The sequence below is a fragment of the Microcaecilia unicolor genome, chromosome 3 (genome assembly GCF_901765095.1).
Source record: "Microcaecilia unicolor chromosome 3, aMicUni1.1, whole genome shotgun sequence".
In the NCBI taxonomy this organism is placed as follows: domain Eukaryota; kingdom Metazoa; phylum Chordata; class Amphibia; order Gymnophiona; family Siphonopidae; genus Microcaecilia; species Microcaecilia unicolor.
The window spans coordinates 163,862,322-163,880,713 of NC_044033.1; the positions used below are offsets into that span (position 1 = coordinate 163,862,322).

The 18,392-nt window shown below is 43.8% G+C and overlaps 1 protein-coding gene across 1 annotated transcript in view; it reads left to right on the top strand.

Moving 5' to 3' along the window:
- LAMA2 (laminin subunit alpha 2) overlaps positions 1–18,392 on the top strand; it is a 1,107,608-nt gene that overhangs the window by 738,808 nt on the left and 350,408 nt on the right. Inside the window, exons 25-26 of the mRNA XM_030196530.1 lie at positions 206–349; positions 12,462–12,641. Of these exons, the coding sequence (XP_030052390.1) occupies positions 206–349; positions 12,462–12,641 (324 nt within the window). The remainder of the gene's footprint in view (positions 1–205; positions 350–12,461; positions 12,642–18,392) is intronic.

Here is an 18,392-nt window from a genome sequence, read left to right on the forward strand (position 1 = left end):
ACCTTTTTGAAGAAATTCACTTAGGACGGTGCACAGCAAGAATATGCCAGACACAGGAAATAGACAATAACAGCAGTAAACATATTCAAATAACAATATGCATTATGGCGATAGTATGCTACTTACAATGTCAACATAATACACATCAAATGTGAACAAGAACCACTTTTAGAAAGCAATCATGGAACCATCTTCTTGATTGCAGGTGAACGTGGACGGGGTTCATTGCGATAGGTGCAAACCTGGCATGTTCGGCCTCTATGTTGGGAATCCACTTGGCTGCAGCAGCTGCTATTGTTTTGGCCTGACCAGCGAGTGCAGCGAGGCGAGTGGGCTGATCCGTATGTGGGTGAGTAGAACTTGCTGAGCCATGTAATGCAATAATGTTCTGTCCTGCTGGTGTCTTTTAGTCAGGCACTGAGCAGGGGCATGGAGATGGGAAACCATTTAAGCAATTTTCTTCCCTGTTCAGTTGAGCAGCAGAAGCGACTGTGCTCTGGTATAATACCCAGGTCAGTGCTTTTTTTTTCTTTTCTTTCTCTTTTTAATCTTTTAAGATGCCAAGTCAAAGCAAAGCCATTAAATAAAGTGCTCAATAAAGAAGCAATGAATTTGAGTCGGATGAAATGTAAACCAAATCTTGTAATCTGTGGCATGACAGTAGTTTGGCATTTTACAACATAGTAAGAAGACAATAACTACAGTTCATGATGACACTTAATTGGAAACTGTTGTTTAATTGTCTTCCATTCACCTGCCCCCTCCCCCCAAACATTTTTATAACTGTACTATCCTGCTGAATTATCACTTAATATCATTTTCTTGTTCCTATTCTTGCTGGTACTGTTTTACAACAAAGCTGCTCTCTGACTGAAAGGATATGCAGGCAAGCAGTCTCTTCTGTCCTTAACATCTATGCAGTTATCTTTCTTCCAGCAGGACAGAGAAGGTCAGCTTGTTGCAGGGTGACTGTCTCAGCTTTTGAATTAAATGTACCTCCCTTCCCACAAAGCAGGAGTTCTCAGGACATGCCCAGTCAGTCAGGTTTTCAGGATATCCACAATGCATGAAATGAATTTTGAATACAGTACCTCCATTGTATGCAAATCTATCTCATGCATATTCATTGTGGATATCCTGCAAACCTGACTGGCTAAGTGTGTCCCAAGGATGGAATTGGGAAATACTCCCTGAGGGATCCTGCAGGAGTTCTTCCAGATACAGGGGCTAATGTAATAAGCTGTGCTATCCTATAGCAAAGAGGTTTTCTTCTATTTTTTCCACACTAATCTTACTCCTGATTAAGTAAGAATTTTTGTTGTGTGTGTGGTGTGGAAAAATTTGAAGTTAAACCACCATACTAAGTGGTGTGAGATGCATATGCAAAGCACATGAAAAGGGCCAAATCTGAAATTGCTCCTGATATAAAAATTAATGCACCAGGCATCCTGACTCAGGGCGCCTATACCGGGGTACACCAGACCAGACAACCTGCGGAGAGGTTTTTGTGTTTTCTCCTGCCAAGTCAGTATTGAATGGGAATTGGCTCATGCACTGAGACGAAAGGAGAAAGAAAAAGCTTTCCACCAATGCTGATAATGTCAGCAGTTTCCCATGGCAGCATGCCCTGTTTCTTCTGTCAGTGTACATTTTTTTCATGTCAGGTAATTTTCATGACATTAGTTTACTGCAGTGTTTCCCAAGTCGGTCCTGGAGTACTCCCATTGCCAGTCAGGTTTTCAGGATATCCACGATGAATATGCATAAAAAGGATTTGCATACAATGAAGGCAATACATGCAAATCAAGTTCAGGCATATTCATTGTGAATATCCTGAAAACCTGACTGGCAGGGGGGTACTCCAGGATTGGACTTGGTAAACACTAGTTTACTGTATCTGGAGCAAAAGATTGTTACTACATGCATTAGGAAACTGTGCACATAATGTTCTATTGAATAGTTTATTACATTGGCCACAGAGTAGGGGAGGGAAGGGGCAGTAACCAGTGGCTCCAAAGAACGAGAGGATTTGTGATAAGTCACTCACTATGGGGCCCTTTTCCTAAAGCTTAGCTCACACTAATGCACTAAATTAGAACACTAAGCATTTGGCTAAGCTTTAGTGAAAAGGTCCTCACACCACAAAGTACTATTCCAAATAAAGAAGAGTTTGCTGTTGTAGATACGGATGGCTTTTAAGAATGTGAGTGAAAAATGGCAGGACTCGCTGTTATTCACAAGACAAGAAGACCATTACAAAATTCACCACAAAGAGCTTCTAAAGTGCCTTTGGCCTTCCTCACCTCCAAGACATTTTTAAGAGCAGCATATGAGATCCTCTGGGATGGATACTCTCCTCTGGACAAAATAAATATAAAATATATAAGGGCTGCAGATTTAGGCTCATTTTCAAAGCACATAGACTTACAAATTTACAGAGGTTACTATGGGGGCTCATTTTTGAAAGCGAAAAATGTCTAAAAAGTGGCAAAAAGCAGCGTTTGGGTGTTTTTCTCACAAAAACGTCCAAATTGGTATTTTTGGAACCTATTTTTCAGATGTTTTTCTATGCTGTTCATCTGCAGTGCATACAAATTTCAAGGGGGCGTGTTGGGGGCATGTTAAGGGCGGGATTTGGGCATTCCTAAGATTTAGCCATAATGGAACAAATCAAAACTAAAACTAAGACGTTTTGAGCTAGACCTGTTTTTATAATGAATAAGGCACAAAAATATGCCCTAAATGACCAGATGACCACTGGAAGGAATCAGGGATGACCCCCCAATACCCCTCAGTGGTCATTGACCCCCTCCCACTCCCCAAAAATGTGAATAAAAATGACTTACCAGCCTCTATGACATCCTCAGTTGTTATAGCCAGGTCTATTAGAGCAGCATGCAGGTCCCTGAAGTAATGTAGTGGGTGGTGGACTCAGGTCCCTATCTTCCTTTACCCTGTCACAGTTGTGCCGGAAACTGGGACCCCTCCCAAAGTCACCAAAACCCTACTGTACCCACGTATAGGTACCTCCTTCACCCATTAGGGCTATTGTCTTGGTGTGTAGTGGGGGACAGTGTGTTTTGGGTGGGTTTTGGAGGGCTCAGGGGACAAGATAAGGGAGCAAAGATGAGATGTGTACCTGGAAGCATTTTTATAAAGTGCAACGAAGTGCCCCCTAGGGTGCCCCATTGCTATCCTATGTGTCTGGGGGACCAGTCTGCTAAAAATGCTGGTTCCTTCTACATCCCAATGGCTTGATTTTCTACATTTTGCACTTACTCATTTTGGGAGGGGAGTTCGAAAAAGATAGATGTTTTTGTTTTTTGAAAATGACCTTCTATTCAGATTTTGAACGTTTCATGCAAAACGTCCGAAGTCAGACTTAGACTTCATATCGAAAATGCTCCTCCACATAACTTTGTAAGTCTATGGGGTAGATGCATCAAGCAAACGTAAAAAAATCAAAATCGTTAAAGGCCCTAACGATTTTTAAAAAACGAAGAATGCACCAAAAAAAAAAGTCACACATGCTCAGATCGGTATAGAAACGTACAATGTATCAAAGAATCACAATACACATCGTTAATCGGCCCCCAAATCATGCGCAGCCAAGCGTTATGTTAGCTGCTCTGCGCATGCCACAAACAGTCAAAACACAGTCAAATCACAAGCACATGGCTCCCAAATCAAACAAAATAAAAAAAAAGGGTCGGGAGGGGGCAAGGGCGCTCATCAGGAGCGTCCTGTACGGACGGCCTTGCCTTGCCCCCCCCCCCCCCCCCGCGCTCCCCACTTTCCGCCGCTCCCCCCACCCCGAAAAAGCAAAATTCAAGCAGCCCCTGCCCCCCTCCCTTCCTCACTACTCTCTCACCTCAGCTCCGCCTCCCGACATCCTCCGTCCTGTGCCCCGCCCCCTTTTGGGGTCGTCGCCGCCATTCCCCTCCTCCATCGGCCCCCCTCCCTCTTACCGGGCCCGTGCAGCGCCTCTCTCCTCTGTCCGAAGGCGCTGCACGGGCAAGAAGACAGCTGATGCCTGCCTTCGCCCAGCTTCGATGGCGAGTCTTTCTCCTGCTGGGCCCGCCCCTGTCTGACGTCAGTAACCTACGTAGGTTACTGACGTCAGACAGGGGCGGGCCCAGCAGGAGAAAGACGCGCCATCGAAGCTGGGCGAAGGCAGGCATCAGCTTTCTTCTTGCCCGTGCAGCGCCTTCGGACAGAGGAGAGAGGCGCTGCACGGGCCCGGTAAGAGGGAGGGGGGCCCGATGGAGGAGGGGAATGGCGGCGATGACCCCAAAAGGGGGCGGGGCACAGGACGGAGGATGTCGGGAGGCGGAGCTGAGGTGAGAGAGTAGTGAGGAAGGGAGGGGGGCAGGGCTGCTTGAATTTTGCTTTTTCGGGGTGGGGGGAGCGGCGGAAAGTGGGGAGCAGCGGGGGGGGGGGGCAAGGCCGTCCGTACAGGACGCTCCTGATGAGCGCCCTTGCCCCCTCCCGATCCTTTTTTTATTTTTATTTATTTATGTTTTTCTGACGTCCTTTGGACCAATCACAGCGCTTTTAGCTCTGCTAATGCGCTGGGATTGGCTCAAAGTTTGTTTATTTTTTTATTTAATAATTTTTCCTGGCACAGAGCTGTCCTAACGAGTGGTCCAGACCTCTCGTTAGATTTCCTGCCTTTTTCCTGCGTAAAGGCAATCGGAAAAGGTTAGTGTATGTCGTTTCAATGGGGTTTTCACACTAATTGCTCATCTCCATTCCGTTTTCGTTAGCTGCTGGCTTCCTCGGTAAAAGCCCTTTGATGCATGCAACGGATCAAATTTTCCTCGTTGGAGAGTCATTAAAGTCTCATTTAGCTTTAGTGCATCTGCCCCTATGTGCTTTGAAAATGAGCACCTTAACTTGATAAAAACGTGATTCAAACAATAAATTGTTAATGTGCATTGAAAGATTTAATCACTATTAATGCTCACTCAGTTACCTGGTCTCCTGTTCCTGTGCCAGGCTTGCTGCTTCTCCGGGTCTGTACAACAGATAGAAGGCTGGCAAGGAGACATCCCCCTGTGCATGTTGCTGCTGGCTCTACCTGACCTAGAAACAGGAAGTTACATCGGTGCTTGATGTAACTTCCTGTTTTGGGGTCAGGCAGATTTTTAAAAAAAGGTTCAAGAGGAGATCTGGGAAATTATAGACTGGTGAGTCTGATGTCGGTGCATAGCAAAAACAATAGAGACTATTATAAAGAACAAAATTACAGAGCATATTCAAAAGCATGGATTAATGAGACAAAGCCAACATGGATTTAGTGAGGGGAAATCTTGCCTCACCAATCTATTACATTTCTTTGAAGGGGTGAACAAACATGTGGATAGAAGTAAGTTGGTCGATATTGTATATCTAGATTTTCAGAAGGTGTTTGACAAAGTACCTCATGAAAGACTCCAGAGGAAATTGGAGAGTCATGGGATAGGAGGTAGTGTCTTATTGTGGATTAAAAACTGGTTAAAAGAAAACAGAGAGTAGGGCTAAATGATCAATATTCTCAATGGAGAAGGGTAGATAGTGGGGTTCCCCAGGAGTCTGTGCTGGGACCGCTGCTTTTTAACATATTTATAAACGATCTAGAGACGAGAGTAACTAGTGAGGTAATTAAATGTGCTGACAACACAAAGTTATTCAAAGTTGTTTAGTCCTGGACATTTTTACTTTGTTCCATTATGGCTGAAAGACATCCAAGTCTTAGGAACGCCCAAGTTCTGCCTTGAACACACCCCTGATATGCCCCCTTGAGATTTGGACGTCCTTCTGATGGACTTCGGAGAAAGACGTCCAAAATGAGGTTTCCATTATAACGATTTGGACGTTTCTGTGAGATGGATGTCCAAATGCCGATTTATATCGAAAATGAGCCTGATAGTAGAATTAGAAAAGGTACAGAGAAGGGAGACAAAAGTAATAAAGGGGATGTGATGACTTCCGTATGAAGAAAAGCTAAAGCAGCTAGGGCTCTTCAGGTTGGAGAAGAAACAGCTGAGGGGACATATTGTAGAAGTCTATAAAATAATGAGTGGAGTTGAATGGGTGGACGTGAATAGCTTGTTTACTCTTTCCAAAAATACAAGCACTAGGGGGCACGCAATGAAGTTATTAAGTAGTAAATTTAAAACAAATTGGAGAAAATATTTTTTCACAAGTGTAATTAAACTCTGGAATTTTGTTGCCAGAGAATATGGTAAAAACCGTTATCTTAGCAGGGTTTAAAAAAGGTTTGGATAACTTCCTAAAAGAAAGTTAAGATGGGTTGGGTAAAATCTACTGCTTATTTCTAGGATAAGCAGCATAAAATCTATTTTACTGTTTTAGGATTCTGTCAGGTACTTGAAACCTGTATTGGCCACTGTTGGAAGCAGGGTACTGGGCTTGATGGACATTCGGTCTGTCCCAGTAGTGTAAAATAGGTAAAACTGAATTCATTTTTCACTCTCAAAAAATACAAAGTCTAGGGGACACTCAATGAAGTTACATGGGAAATACTTTTAAAACAAATGGGAGTAAATATTTTTTTCGCTCAATGAATAGTTAAACTCTGGAACTCGTTGCTAGAGGATGTGGTAACAGCGGTTAGTGTATCTGGGTTTAAAAAGAGATTTGACAAGTTCCTGCAGGAAAATTCCATAGTCTGCTATTGAGATTCGCATGGGGAAGCCACTGCTTACCCTTGGATTGGTATCACGGAATGCTGCTACTAACTGGGTTTCTGTCAAGTACTTGTGGCCTGGATTGGCCACTGTTGGAAACAGGATACTGGGCTGGATGGACCATTGGTCTGACCCAGTATGGCTATTTTTTATGTTCTTAATTATTGAAGGGGGGATTCATAGGACTTGCTGCTCAGTGCTGGTCAACTGAGATTTGCCACCAAAGCAGTAAGTGTTATGCACTGGGGGTTATAAGTGTGGATTTCACCACATTGGCTGGTTTAGCACATAGTTGCTGATAGCATGGACCTATGCATACCGTTAGCATGTATTAAAATCCGTGCTAACTGCTTAGCACACTGTTGTTAACATGCCTCTTAGTCTACATAAAAAACAGGTGCTGGGAAATTCACATAGTGATGCATGGCAGGAGCCATCCATACACACTTTAACAACTTAAGTTAGAGTGGCTTGACTGGAAGTTGTTAGTAACTTTATTAAGCCCTGCTACAGCAATTCAAAGTCTGGCAGGGTATGGAGAAGTCTCACTCTTTAGCAGCCTTGCACAGCAAAGAATGCTGGCGTGAACTGACACATGACAGTGTGGACTTCTTTAAAAAATGAACTAATATTCTATTAGTTCATATATATTATTATTGCAAATAAATTATATTGTGTGCTTAGACATATGTGCCATCACTGCATACCAAATCTTAATAATATAATACAAAATCTGTCCTTGTATTTACCTGTAACAACTCATAAAAACAGGTGCAATGTCAAAAACTCTTCTCGGCATTTATGCTGATATAGAAGTTCTCCTCAAATCCACCAACTCTACCACCACAAATCAACTGTTGAGTATATAAAAAAAACACAGCCTTCCAAATGGGTCTGATGTACGTTGCATTAAAACTCATTCCAACTTGTCGCAGAGACAACAATATATGGAAGTGGAAATTTTTTAGAAGTGACTATTTGAGCCCCCTTTGAAGAAGCCTGAAGCTCAAGCACAGTTCTGTGTTGGGGAAGGCTGTGTTTTTTATATACACAACAGTTGATTTTTTGGTGGTGGAGCTGGTGGCCTTGAGGATAACTTCTATATCTGCATAACTGCAAATAAGATTTTTTTGACACTGCACCTGTTTGGTTTGTATGAGAACCTGCTAAGATAAGTGCAAGGACAGATTTTGTATTACATCAGTATGATATACCCCAGAATTTAATAAAAGTTGCTAAAAATTGTGTGCGCAAATTTGGGAGCACGCACAATTTGCTTACACAATCTAATTGAATAATGAGCTCATTAGTGCCGATAATTGCTTGTTAACAAGCATGTTATTGGCACTAATTAGATTTAATTAAAATATATGCACTTAAATTTAGGTGCAGGATCCACAATGAAATTTTACACATGAGTACAAAAAGGGGGCACGGAAATGGGAGGGTGATGGGCAGAAAGAGGTTGTTCCTAAAACTTATGAAGGTAGTTATTTATTTATTTTATTTGTTACATTTGTATCCCACATTTTCCCACATATTTGCAGGCTCAATGTGGCTTACATAATACCGTAAAGGCATTTGCCAAGTCTGGTAGGGGATAAGTACAAAATATGTTATAGTGGGATGGGGAAGATAAGATTCAGTCAAGTTGGGTTAGAGGTAGAAGGGTTTGTTAATGTCCAGTACGATCTTTGATAGTGAAGTGTTGCAGGGTTGAGGCATTTAAGTTGGGTCAGTCGGGTATGAAGTTATGGAATCATGGGGTTATGTACCAAATTTAGGCATGATTTGCATCATGTTTCAGTTGGTGCAAATGGCCGCACCTAAAGTTAGGCGCAATTTCTGGGCGTAAGTGCTATTTTATAAACCGCACCTAACTTTAAGCACAGTTTATAGAATAGCATTTTTTGTGCCAATTTTTGGGGCATCTTATATAGAATTCACACCATAGAGTACAGTGATGGCACATATTTGTGAGCACACAATATAATTTATTTTCACTATATGAGCTATAAGTTGCCTCTTCAAATCACAGATATAAGGCAGGCAGTGAGGACAAATAAGCAAAGAAACTATTAATTTGGAAATATTAATTGGGAAGAATACATACTTTGTAAAAAGGTCTCTGCCAGAGCCTAATGCATTTCATTAGCATAATTAAATGAAATAACTACTTCTGAAGGTTACAGGTATGGGTGGAATGGAGGAGATTACTTGCGGGGATGGGTGGGGATGGAATGGAATGGATCTTAGTGGGGATGGGCTATATTTTCAAGAATTGCAAAGAAAAGGAGCTCTTTCCCTTTTACAGGCCAATGCAGTCAAACCCATTCTACCATGGGAAAAAGCAAAGGGATTTTACTCAAGTACTTCCTGATCACCAAAAGGATGGGGGGGAGGGGGACATTTTGCTCCATTTTAGACCTAACGACCCTGCACGAGTATCTGGCAAAATTAAAGTTCAGAATGATTTCCCTGGAAATCTCAATCCCCATGATTTGGAAAGGATATTGGCTATGCTCTCTGGATTTAAAGAATGCCTATACCCACATACAGATATATCTCAGTCACAGGACGAACCTAAGGTTCCAAGAAGAGAAACAGCACTTCCAGTACTACATACTGCCATGTGGCTTCATGTCAGCACCCGAGGTATTCACAAAATGCCTAGTAGTGGTCATAGCATCTATACAAAAACAGGAGGTGCATGTGTTTCCCTGTCTGGATGACTGGCTGGTCAGGAGCATATCAGAGGAAGGTACAAGAGAACCAGTGTGCAAAACCATTTGGCTGCTGGAGCTAATAGGGTTTGTCATAAATTAACCCAAGTCCCATGTGCACCCATCCCAGAAACTGGATTTAATTGAAGCTCTGCTGGACTTGACTCAAATAAAGGCAACCTCCAGGGTGCAATAAATGTCATCAATCCTCCTAAGGAGTCTTTTTCTTAGTGGATAATTCACAGCAATTTAGAAAAGGGTTCATCATTCCAAATTGTTCAAACCCACAAGACAGTTTTGATGGATGCATCCAACCTGGGATGGGGAGCTCATATAGATGGTCTCCATATACCCCAGCTCACTGGTCTGCTCAGGAGAAGCAAAACCAAATAAATCTCCTAAAGCTAAAAGCTATTTTGAATGCTGTAAAGGCTTTCAGAGATCAGCAAACCAAATTATTGTGATCCAAATAGACAATTAGGTTGTAATATATTATGCCAACAAGCAGGGAGGAACAGGATCATACCTCCTATGTCAGGAAGCAGTCAGGATGAGAAAATAGGCCAACCAGCATGGAATGGTGCTAATAGGGAGAAACAACTGTTTAGCAGACAGAATGAGTCAGGTCATGCAATCTCATGAGTTATCTCTAAACATGGGCATTGCCTGGAAGATCTTTCAAGTGTGGGGCACTGCCTCAACAGCCTTTTTTGCCACTCATCTCAACCACCGTAGCTTCAACCCCAAAGACCCCCGACCCAACAAAGGATTCCGCAGGACAGATCCCGTCTCCCCATGTAAAATTTAATTATTATATTATACATTTTTAAATTAACCCTTAGTTACATCAACAAAAGAGTCACTCAGTTCTGTTCCAGACTAGGATCATATGGCAGACTAACCTCAGTTACCCCTTATAGCAAAAACTCTACTTAAACTCAAACAGGAGTGAGAAACCATGATTCTAATTGCACCCTGCTGGCTGTGGCAGATCTGGTTCCCACTACTTCTGGAGGCTGGAGTGCTTTCTGAAGCCTCATCTCTCAAAACAAGGGGTCCCCTCTACATCCCGTCCTCTAGTCCCTGTCCCTCATAGCTTGGATGTTAAGAAGTTACTAGTGGACTCCTGGAACTTACCAGAGAGTATCTCTCAGGTTCTGTTTGCATTCAGATGGGATTCTACCAGAAGATCTGTCAGTTTAAAGCAGAAGATGTTTGCTGTCTGGTGTGAGGTCAAGGCCCCAGATCTCCTTTCCTGTCTCACGCAAAAACACTGCTTGAATACCTTCTACATCTGTCAAAGTCAGGTCTCAAAACCAACACCATATGAGTTCACCTCAATGCAACTGGAGATTATCATCATTGTATAGAGTATAAACTCATCTCTGCTCAGCCTCTCTTTGTTCACTTCATACAAGACTTGCTTCTACTAAACCCCCCCATCAAACCCTGAACATTGTCATGGGATCTCAACATTGTCCTTATACAGCTGATGAAAGTTCCTATTGAGCTTCTTGATGCCTATCACCTGTTCTGGAAGGTCTTGTTTTTGATGGTGGTCACTTCAGCATGCAAGGTCAGTGAGCTCCAGCCTTAGTAGCTGATTCACCTTACCCAAAGTTTTACAGCAGAGTGGTTTTGTGCATGCATCCTAAGTTCCTTTCTAAGGTAGTGTCAGAATTTGATCTCAGGCAACATTTTTCCCAAAGCCACACGCCCATCAAGGTGAAAGTGCACTGCAGGAGAGCATTAGCTTTCTATTTAGAGCAGACTAAAATCTATAGAAAGACCACCCAACGTTTGTTTTTTTTTTGAACCAAACAGGATGGGGCTTTTCTTTGCAAACACACTCTCTCGAATTGGCTGGCAGACTGCATCTCTTGACCCTACAGCCTGGGCATAGGTAATGTCACGGCTCACAATATCAGAGTTACAGCTGTGTTGGTAGCCCACTTGAGATCAGCTTCAATAGAAGAGATTTGCAGAGTTGCAACATGGACCTCAGTCCACACATTCACCTCTCACTATTGTCTAGAACAGGAATGGGCAACCACAGTCCTTGAGAGCCACAACCCAGTCAGGTTTTCAAGATTTCCCCAATAAATATGCATAACATTGAGTTGCATGGACTGCTTCCATTGTATGCAAATAGATCTCATGCTGACTGGGTTGTGGCCCTTGAAGATCATGGTTGCCTAGCACTGGTATAGATCTAGATTCCCAATGTGACAGCTGGTTAGGTTAGACAGTCCTTCAACATCCTATTTGAGGTCTAGAATCCAACTCCACTCCATTTGTTTTCAGTTCCAGACTGTCCATAAATAAATAAAGAATATATGTTAGTTGTAACTCTGTTCAGGTTATCAGCCTTATCTGTTGCAGGGCTGATTTACATTCTCCTTTTTTCTTTTAAGATGAGCTGGTAGCCAGAAATTCCCAGTAGTAAGAAGATTCCATCCTGTTTGTCCTCAGAAAAACAGTTTTGTACCTGTAGCAGATGTTCACTGAGGACAGCAAGAATATTTTATAAGCTATTACATTAGACTAAGCTGGTCCCACTTCAAGATGATGGGTGGGAAGATGTGCATATGTATAGTGAGTCAATGCCAAAAGGCTTCTAGAAAAGATGCTGGGGGAGCATTCCTGTACTGGGCTCTGTCAGATGACATGACCCAGTAGTTAGAATATTCATCCTGCTGTCCTTGGAGAACACCTGCTACAGATAAGTAACTTTGTTATTTTGTTTGTCAGCAGTGATAAACACTCAGCCCATAACACGGGTTGCTCCGTGTCATATTGACTGTTTATTGAAATAAAACATAAAGATCTTCAAAACAGAAAATATATGTAGGTTCACCACGTACATTAAAGCTAATATTAAGCAGATTTGGCATGGCTGGTCATGAATGACCAAGTGGTAAATTGTTTGCAATTAGATTAATAGTTAATAGCACAGTAGTTGTATTGCTAGTGTCTTGCATATTGCAGAGGTTTCCTCTTTTAAGTAGGTAGGCATTAATTCACTTTCTTTATGTGCATTGTGTAGTTAACCTTGAAGCCTGAGCAGATGGTTCTACCACTTGTGGACGCTAGACTCCAGCACAGAACTACTAAAGGGGTGGTCTTTCAACATCCTGAGATTGTAGCAAATATCGAACTAGTGATGCAAGATCTACGCTCAGAGCCTTTTTATTGGAAGCTTCCAGAACAGTTTGAGGGACGAAAGGTAAGTGTAAGACATGGTCAAGAATGGCTCAAGCTGCCAAGGCTGATGTGTCCCTGTAATGAGTGTGTACACATCAGAAAAAAACTAATTAATTTTATAGGATTCGTGGTATACTGTAGTTTTGTAATCATTAGGTTCTGCAAATGTTTCACTTATATTATTAAATTGTTGTACCAAGTACTCTCAGGACCTTACAAGCTCTGCAATGCCTATGAAAACATGTTATTTCATGAACTAAATGTATTAAGAATTGCCAAAGAGAATCCCTAGAATATTCCTGCAATACTCCCCATTCTGATTCAATAATCAAGGTAGTAATGAAGCAGGTGGTGATCAGAATCCCATCCAATTACTATATGGATACAAATAGTTCAGTTTAAGCATAGCAGATTAGAATCAGGGCGAAAGACCATAAAGTGTTAGTGATTTCACTCTAGAAAAGTATGAAAACTTCAATAAAACAGTAGGGCACAAAAGGTCACCTAGCCAGGGGAAAAGCAGCAACATGTCATTCCTGTCTTCTCTACAAGAAACCCAAATAAATGTTGGCTTTTTCCAAGTGTGCTGGAGAAAAAAGGGAAAAGGGAGGTGGGCTAGGGTTATGATAGCAACCTTCAAATATGTATCAGGCTTCAATAAATTATGGTAAAGCATGGTTGTCCAAAGGAAAAGTAATTCAAGGATAAGAGAGTCATGCTTTGAATTTGCATGGAAAGAGAGTTTGGACATATGCAGATATAACACCTGTTTTGTGTGGCGAGCATCAGGGCAGTTTACTCTAAGTATTTGTAGCAGTGGTTTATGAGGTCAGGACTGGATCCAGCAAGCTGGGAGGCTACTACTACTACTTAACATTTCTAAAGCGCTACTAGGGTTATGCAGCGCTGTACAATTTAACATGGAAGGACAGTCCCTGCTCAAGGAGCTTACAATCTAAAAAGACAGGTGTACAATCTAAAGACAAGTGTAGAGTCCGTCTGGTAGGTAATACTATATTTCATGAGAGGTTAGGTGCCGAACGCGGCATTGAAGAGGTGAGTTTTAAGCAGAGATTTGAAAATGGGTAGGGATGGAGCTTGGCGTAGGGGTTAAGGAAGATTGTTCCAGGCAAAGGGTGAGGCAAGGCAGAATGAGCGGAGCCTGGAGTTGGCAGTGGTGGAGAAGGGAACAGACAGGAGGGATTTGTCCTGTGAGTGGAGGTTATGGGCGGGGACATAGGGGGAGATGAGGGTAGAGAGGTAGTGAGGAGCCGCAGACCGGGTGCATTTGTAGGTAAGGAGGAGAAGCTTGAATTGTATGCGGTATCTGATCGGAAGCCAGTGAAGTGACTTGAGGAGAGGAGTGATGTGAGTATATCGGTTTCTGGCGGAATATAAGACGTGCGGCAGCGTTCTGAATGGATTGAAGGGGGGATAGATGGCTACGTGGGAGGCCGGTGAGGAGTAGGTTGCAGTAGTCAAGGCGAGAGGTAATGAGAGCATGGACGAGAGTTCGTGTGGTTTGCTCAGATAGGAAAGGGCGAATTTTGCTGATGTTGAAGAGGAAGAAGTGACAGGTCTTGGCAGTCTCTTGGATATGCGCAGAGAAGGAGAGGGAGGAGTCGAAGATGACTCCGAGGTTGCGGGCAGATGGGATGGGAGGATGAGGGTGTTGTCAACTGAGATGGAGAGTGGAGGAAGAGGAGAGGTGGGTTTAGGTGGAAAGACGAGGAGCTCGGTTTTGGACATGTTCAGCTTCAGGTGGCGGTTGGACATCCAGGCAGCAATGTTGGATAAGCAGGCCGATACCTTGGCCTGGGTCTCCGCGGTGATGTCTGGTGTGGAGAGGTATAGCTGGGTGTCATCAGCATAAAGATGATACTGAAAACCATGAGATGAGATCAGTGAGCCTAGGGATGAGGTGTAGATTGAGAAGAGAAGGGGTCCAAGGACAGATCCCTGGGGAACTCCAACAGATAGTGGGATGGGAGTGGAGGAAGATCCATGAGAGTGTACTCTGAAGGTACGGTGGGAGAGATAAGAGGAGAACCAGGAGAGGACAGAGCCTTGGAACCCAAAAGAGGACAATGTGGTAAGAAGTAGATCATGATTGACAGTGTCAAACGCAGCGGATAGATCGAGCAGGATGAGAATGGAATAGTGGCCTCTGGATTTGGCGAGGAGGAGGTCGTTGCAGACTTTAGAGAGTGCTGTTTCTGTCGAGTGTAGAGGGCAAAAGCCGGATTGAAGTGGATCTAGGATGGCATGAGAGGAGAGAAAATCAAGGCAGCGACTGTGCACGGCATGTTCAAGAATTTTGGAGAGGAAGGGGAGGAGAGAGATGTGGCGGTAGTTGGAGGGGCAGGTAGGGTCAAGTGATGATTTCTTTTTAGGAGAGGTGTGACTACTGCGTGCTTGAAGGTGTCAGGGACCGTTGCAGTGGAGAGAGAAAGGTTAATGATGCGACAGATGGAGGGGGGTGACAGTATGGGAAATGGTGTTAAGTAGGTTGGTGGGGATGGGATCGGAGGAACAGGTGGTGCATTTCGAGGAGGAAAGAAGGCGAGAGGTTTCATCCTCGGTGATCTCAGGAAAGGAGGAGAAAGAGGCCATGGTTGGTTGGTTGTTGGATAGGGCTACAGGCTGAATAGTAATCCATTCATTCCCCACACTCCTTTCCTCTCAGTATTAAATTTTGAATAAAACCTTTAGATCAGGTGGTCACGTGATGCCGTTGGGCTGATTGGACGCTCGTCAGCTCTGCTTCTCTTCACCCGCGTTTTCTTCTGCACATTGCCGATCCCCCAGATCCCCTCGGAAGTTGAGATTGGGTTGAACTGTTGTTTAGAGCACTTGCAGTTGGTTGAACAATTTTTGATAGCCACTGTGAGCTGCTCGCTATGGTATGCCAGCGAAAACCCCCAGGCCTGGTAGAGATCGTGTGCCTGCAGTATGCCCCAAAATGGCGGCGCAGCAAATAGTGCTTCGGTGTTCACCCTGCAAGAGGAGGTGGTACGGGAGCTCACGAAACAGCTCTCCGCGGAGCTAGATGACCGTCTTTTAAGTTACTAGCTTCGGTCGACGAATAAAGGAAAATTTTGAACGGCAGGCATCGAGGCTTCAGTCGGCGGAGGAGTGCATCCGCAGGCAGGAGGATCAGTCAGATGTGTTGGAAGGCCGATTGGCGCAGGCTAAGCAGCTTATGCAATTGACAGATGATCTGGAAAACAGAAGTTGGCTAAACAACATCAGGAGTATCGGCTTACCAGAGGCAGTACAAGATAAGAAGCTTCAGGAATTTTTGGAGAGTTGGCTTCCGGTTCACCTGGATGTCGCTTTGGCCGCATGGGCCAGTTCAGTAGAACACATACACCAAGTGAGTGTTACCCGAGATGGAGAGTAGCGCCCGAGGCCTATGCTCGCCTGAATTATTAATTAATCTGATAAAGAGCGGTTGATGCAGGCATTCAGTAAAAGCGATCGGTGGATTACAAAGGGAATCAAATTCTTTGTTTCAGGAGTATTCTGCACATGTGTCTGAGCAGCAGAGATGGATGGGGCATCTGTGCAAAACATTTTTCACCAGGGGTATCCGTTTCGCTCTGTTACTGTTATATCCAGCGAAGGTCCGAGTGACTCACAATAATAACACTTTCTTTTTCACTGATCCATCGGACCTTAAGTCATATATAGACAAGCTGTACTTGGAAATAAGTTGGTTGGTGGGTGCTTGCAGAAGAGTATTTTTTACATTACTTGATCAACCTTGTGTTGGACGAGATGGAGCCCTTGGTTGTCGGGGGGGGGGGGGGGGCACTTGGTCTACAATGTACAGCGAGTGTAGTTTGGTGTTGAGGATGAGGGTGCTGTAAGTGGGAACCCTAAAAGGGGACGAGGCGACACATCCTGTGCTCTCTTGTGTTTCAAGCACGAGTTATGACAGTTGTTCTATTTGTTCTCATATGCCTGGTCAACTAATTTGTGGTTACTTTAATTAAGGCTATTAGAAATGTTGGGAGGGGAGAGGGGGAAGTGTTTATCTGAGGGTAGGAGTGAGGGAGGAAGGTTGTTTTGAATGAGGAGGAGTCAGGGAGGAAGGTTGGTGGTTTCTGTGGTATGGGTGTGTGTATGGTTGTTGGAGGGAGTGTTGCTCATAAAGGGGGTGGACTAAGAGGGAGGATGGGAGGTTGGTAGATGGGGAGGGCGGTATGAGAGGGGGGTAGACTGGGGGGTGAGTGGGGGGTTTGGGAAGTGGGGGTATGGGGTGGAGGAAGGGGGAGGGGGGTCGCCTTTAACCGGGGTTTTCACTCTACAGTATACTGCAGGTGTTTGTCCTGTTGGGTGTGAATGACCGGAGAGGATGGGTCTTGGGGAGTTCTAGCTGGGAGACTCCCTGGGTGTTACCAAACCTTAGAGTCCTTGGTGTTGAGTTTGATAAGTATAAATATGACTTCGGCTAGATTGAGGGTTATATCCCTGAATGTAGATGGGGTACATTCTCCGATTAAACGGACATGGATTTTACAGTATCTAAAGCGGATGCATGCAGATGTTGCCTTATTACAGGAAACGCATTTGAGTAATATAGAACATGCTAAATTGCATAGAGACTGGGTTGGGGAAATTTATTATGCTTCCTTCAGTGACTGTCAGAGGGGAGTGGCTATTTTAATTAAAAAATCTGTAGCATTCACGTAACATAGCCTTGATCAAGATCCGAATGTCAGATATGTGGTGGTAGCAGGGATGTTACAAGGGTCCCGGGTGGCCTTATATAGTTTATATGCTCCTAACATATACACTCACAGTTTTTTCACTCGGATAGCTAAGCCAGATGATTATCCTCTCATTGTAGGGGGATACTTTAATATTACTAGTGATCATCCATAGATTGCAAGCCACCAAGGCAACCCCTTGGGGATCACACCCAGAAAGGAGTTAATTACATGAATGAAGATCTTGCGGTATTAGATGTTTGGCGATTGTTCCATGCAGAAGAATGGGATTTTACTTTTTTTTCACATCCTCAAGAGGCCCACGCTCGCTTGGATTATATTCTGACATCGCGAGTTTTGCTGCGCCTAGTAGAGCAGGTAGTCATTGAAGAGGCGGAAGTGTCCGATCATGGCCTGGTGTGGATGGATATAGGGTGGGGGGGGAGCTCCCAGTCCCCGCGGTGGCGTATGAATCCAGCACTATACCAAAGTGTTGAATTTAAGAAGTACCTTGAGAAGGTATGGTTACAGTATTTAGTTGAGAATAGGGTAGAGGATATAGGCCCCCGGGTATTCTGGGAAGCGGCCAAAGCTGTGCTCAGGGGTAGGATTATTGCTTATACCATAGCACTTTATAGGAAAAGGGAGCAGGCAATATTGGAGAGGGCAGATAAGCTGAAGGGAGCACGTCATCTACTACTTCTGCAACACACAGAACAATGCCGACTGGCATATACTGTATGGAGCACAAGAAAGAGATACAGAACCTCCTGGATGAGTGGGCCCTGTATAACATCAAGCTGTATAAATACAGATTGCATAGGTGGGGCAATAAAACAGGGAAGCTATTGGCTTCCTTGGTGAAGCCATGTTCAGCTAATAGTTATATTGCCAAGATAAAAGATTCTGGAAGGAAATACCATCACAGCCAGCTTGACATACAGAGGGAATTCTCCCGTTTTTATATATCCCTTTACGATAAAGGCTCTTCTTGTGGCCTGGTGCGAGAGAATTTTTTTTGTAACCTGCAGTTGCCAAGTCTCACAGAGGAGCAAAAT